Raw genomic sequence first — 4,215 nt, forward strand, 5'->3', positions numbered from 1 at the left:
TGCAATTAATTTGTATCTTTCATCATATTCTCTTAACAATGGACTAAACCATTCCTTAGTATCAGCAAAGTACAATGATATAGGGTGCATGTTATCAGCTGGAGAGAATGTGATGAACCAAGATGGAGCTCCAATGAATGAGATGAGAGACCAGATTTCATTGCGCATATATTTTTTGGTAGTAGTTGAGCCTTGAACTCTTCCTGAAACATGATCCAAGTCTTTAATAAGCTGAAAACACAAGGACTCTTCAATAGTTTCAGGCTTTACCCTCTCTCCATCTTCCATTCTTTGGATCAAGTCACTTAGAACTTCAACATCAACATCCATAAGTCTTTTTGAAATATTGTCAAATTTTGGAGTCTCAGCAAGCAGGTATCCTGAAGATGTACTTTGTTTGATTTGCTCATGATTAAAAGCAATTAATGCAAAGTGAGAATTCTTTTGAAAGCACTTGTCATGGTACATAAGAAGATGCCTTTTGTGTTTGATTTCAGACAGACGCCCCTTTTGAAGTGTGTTTCCAATTCCTCCAAGGCCATATGGAAAAAGCCATGGAAACATCTGAGGAAATAACTGAGGATTATTGTATAATGACTCTGGTTCTTGTGCATGGCCCACAGCTAATATCTTTTTATTTGAAGTCAAGTGTTGAAGGGCAATAGCTTTAAGTGCTTTTAAGCTTTTTGTTGAATATTCTTCACCAGTCAATCCATGAACTACAAATGGACACTGGCCAGTTTCAGTTCCAGTTTTCTCTTCCATATCATTAATAGCTGTAGACTCAGGATCTTTGTTTGAAGACGACTCTCTATAATCTACTACGACTGGTGGACTGTCCTCAGGATATTCTCCAAGATTTTCATAAGATATTTCCAGATTGAAATAATCACAGTGGTTCAATTTAAGCCACTCTAGAGCCGCAGCCACCTTTTTATGTCTTACTAAAAGAGGAGTTCTCTCAAAGTCAGATTTTGTTGGCTTGCAAGGACCAGTATAAATAAAGGCTAAAACATCATCCATTTCCTCTATTGGGGGAGGTAATATATCATAGATCTTAGGTGTAGGATTAGAAAAAGAAATAGCATTGGCTCTCATTTTATGCATTCCTGAGGATACTCTAACTAGGCATCTGTTATGACAAACTCTAGCCACCAAAAGCTGTTCAGCAAATGACAATTCTAATAATTGAGGTGGAACTTTTCCTATCCATTTGCCATTTGCTAAGGCTAGCAGAGGCATCTTGCCTTTTGATACAGCTTTATAGCAAGTCTGACATATAGAGTCCAAATCACTGTCTAGAACTGGGCCTTCAATATCAGAGAGGGGATCCCTTGAACTCTGTCTTTCAACTTGAGTAACGCCATCTTGAATCAGAATATCCAAGTCCAAGTTCATCTCTGTGAGCTTCTTGAGAGTTGAACTTTGTGTTAACTGACCACAAACTGCACATCCAGATTCCTCAAATTGATTTGGATGTATATCTTTACAGAAATTTGTAAATATTTGATGCATTAATTTTTGGGAAGGAGCTGCAGGAGGAAATTCTGGGTTTAAGCTTTTCTTTTGATATTTCTTTACTGCTTCCAAGTTTAAAAACTTATATTTTTCTTGATTTTTTTGTTGGTGTTTTTTAACTGCCTCCAAGTTGCTGGCCTTATATTTCTCTGGGCTTTTCTCTTGGTGTTTTTTAACTGCCTCCAAGTTGCTGGCCTTATATTTATCTGGGCTTTTCTCTTGGTGTTTTTTGACTGCTTCCAAGTTGCTGGTCTTATATTTCTCTGGGCTTTTCTCTTGGTGTTGTTTAACTGCCTCCAAGTTGCTGGCCTTATATTTGTCTGAACTTTTCTCTTGGTATTTTTTAACTGACTCCAAGTTGCTGGCCTTCTTTTTTTCTGTCTTGTCTTTCTCATCTATAAATTCAAATATTTCTACATATTCTTCACATGATTTACACTTGTGACTTTCAATAATTCTCTGAATTTCTAAGCTTTTTGACTTGGACTGAATTTTGATGTTATGGCATTGAGCAATAAATTTCAAGTTAGGAATGCTTAAGTGGGAGATGAGCTCTGTAAGTGGCATCTTACAAAGTAAAGTTGGACTCTTGATACTCTGTAGTGTATGAACTTCAGATTCAGGTACATAGTTTGAATATTTATAGATTCCTCCTGGATTCATCTTAAATAATCAAAAATGTGAATGCTGTGGTGCTGCATTGTGGCTTCCTGAATATAAAAAGGACTCGTATCTGCCATGCTTGCAATGGCCCTCTTACACAAGTCTTATTTATAGCAAATGCAGAAAGCTTCTCAGCTGAAAATATACCTGCAGGGCCACCCCCCAATATTTCATTTTTATTCACCAAGTCATCATGTTGATCAAAACTTTGTGTTGGTTTAAAACCTGGAAGATCCAGCTCCAAAAAGAATACTACAGATAGAGCAAGTATCATGATACACCAGTTTTTTGTGTTTTTTATTGAGAACTTGAAGTGCTGCAAAGCTGAGACATGGTGGAATGTTATAAAAGATACAATGTACTTTGCAAAGTTCAAAATAGTAAAGTATCCACCAATTCTTTTGATAAGAGCAGCAAAGTCATGAGATCTCAATATATTTCTTTTCAATTTCAAACCAAGTTCCTGGCATTTTACTGAGGGTAAATCTCTTTGAGAAATAATATCAAATAATCTGAGAAGAGTAAAAAAAGCTCTGACATATAATTCCAACAGTGGAGAAGATCTCAGATGCAACCATATCTTATGAAGTTTTAAATCTACATATTCAGAAAATGTGTAGTCACTTTTACATAGCTCAAGGCTAAGTTCAAGACAGATAGAAAAGCCACCATTTTTCAAGTTCAAAGTTTCTGACCATGAGCTTTGTGCATTCCAATATAACAAGGGTGATACCCCTGATGTATGCATATACATCTTATCAACTCTCATATTTGAGTAAGCCACTTGGCCTGTCTCCTCAACCATAAATGGAAGGGCATCTCTGTTGTTTCTCAATTTGCCAACCATAGATGGAAGGACATGTGTATCACATATCATCTCCTCAACCATGTTAAATGGAAGGGGATCAACCAAATGGTTGGGTGCCAACGGGCTCAGATTGATAACAATCTCTATTAACAGTGCCAACGGGCTTGGGTTGAAATCAACCTCTATCATAGAAATCCAAGGACAAGTCCTCAGATTTATACTGGGATAAAGGTAGTTGGAAAAACTCCCTTGATCCCAGTCTAGAATATCTAAGAGATTGCTCAGTCCTAAGTTGCATATGATCAAGATAAGGACTTACCATAGTTTAAGGAAGAGGTGGCATAAAAATCCATAGGATTTGATTGGCAGAAGGCCAATGATGTGTTTTCTGGGTTAAACATATTAAATTTAAGGATATGTGCTAAAAAGAGCAAGTTACATACCTTCTGGGCTTAAAGTAGCCAGAGAACAGGTAGTTTGTTGATCTAGAATATAGAAAGATTAGCAGAGTACCTACAGAAATATAGAAATAGACACTTACATGGCCAAAAGTGACCAAGTTCAGAGCTAACACCAGTATTTCCAGATCTGAGCATCTTCCAGGTCTTGGAAGAGAAGACAGAGGGCATAGAAGTGTAGCAGAGAAAGGCTAGAAGCCATAGCAAAAAGAATTGTAGCAGTAGCATGAGTGGTTGAGTCACAATGAGGTGAACAAGGTGCCAGCAAAGCAAGATGATGGTGGTTCAAGTTCAAGAGAGAAAGTTTACCATTGTTTACCAGAAGCTTTGAAGTACCCAGGAAGTTTAGGGCAAGTTCACATTCCTTATTTGGGAACTTTTTCCCACAGTACATGAATTGTAGCCCCTTCTTAGACATTTCTAAATATACTGAAATCATGTGACCAGATGTATTTCTTATTGGAAAAAACACAAAAAGGCACAAAAAATAGCTGTTTTTGCATATATCTCAGGAACAAAGACAGCTAGTCACATTTTGTGACCACATTAAGAAACATAACAGCATGCTCTATACAACTGCTGCCAATTTCCTTTTCGGGGCTAATTTTCCCACAGTCACAGAAACACAGGCACTCCCTTAGCTCTGTTAACAAAAGATGTAGCCTCTTTGCTTAGCTTTACAAATATATATAAATAATGTCACACAGATCTTTCCTCATTGAGAAAAACACAAAATACTGAAAAAATTGGACACTTTTTGAAAATAGT

The 4,215-nt window shown here is 36.9% G+C and overlaps 1 protein-coding gene across 1 annotated transcript; it reads right to left on the reverse strand.

Moving 5' to 3' along the window:
- Window positions 1–2,600: 2,600 nt before the first annotated feature.
- LACBIDRAFT_296777 (uncharacterized protein) lies at window positions 2,601–3,618 on the reverse strand (the record flags this gene model as incomplete). Its single annotated transcript, XM_001890565.1, has 5 exons — window positions 2,601–2,669; window positions 2,720–3,258; window positions 3,309–3,377; window positions 3,433–3,474; window positions 3,531–3,618. 5 exons carry the CDS (start codon window positions 3,616–3,618, stop codon window positions 2,601–2,603), a joined length of 807 nt encoding a protein of 268 aa, XP_001890600.1.
- Between the last annotated feature and the right edge of the window lie 597 nt (window positions 3,619–4,215).

Source organism: Laccaria bicolor, genomic scaffold, assembly GCF_000143565.1.
Source record: "Laccaria bicolor S238N-H82 LACBIscaffold_113 genomic scaffold, whole genome shotgun sequence".
In the NCBI taxonomy this organism is placed as follows: domain Eukaryota; kingdom Fungi; phylum Basidiomycota; class Agaricomycetes; order Agaricales; family Hydnangiaceae; genus Laccaria; species Laccaria bicolor.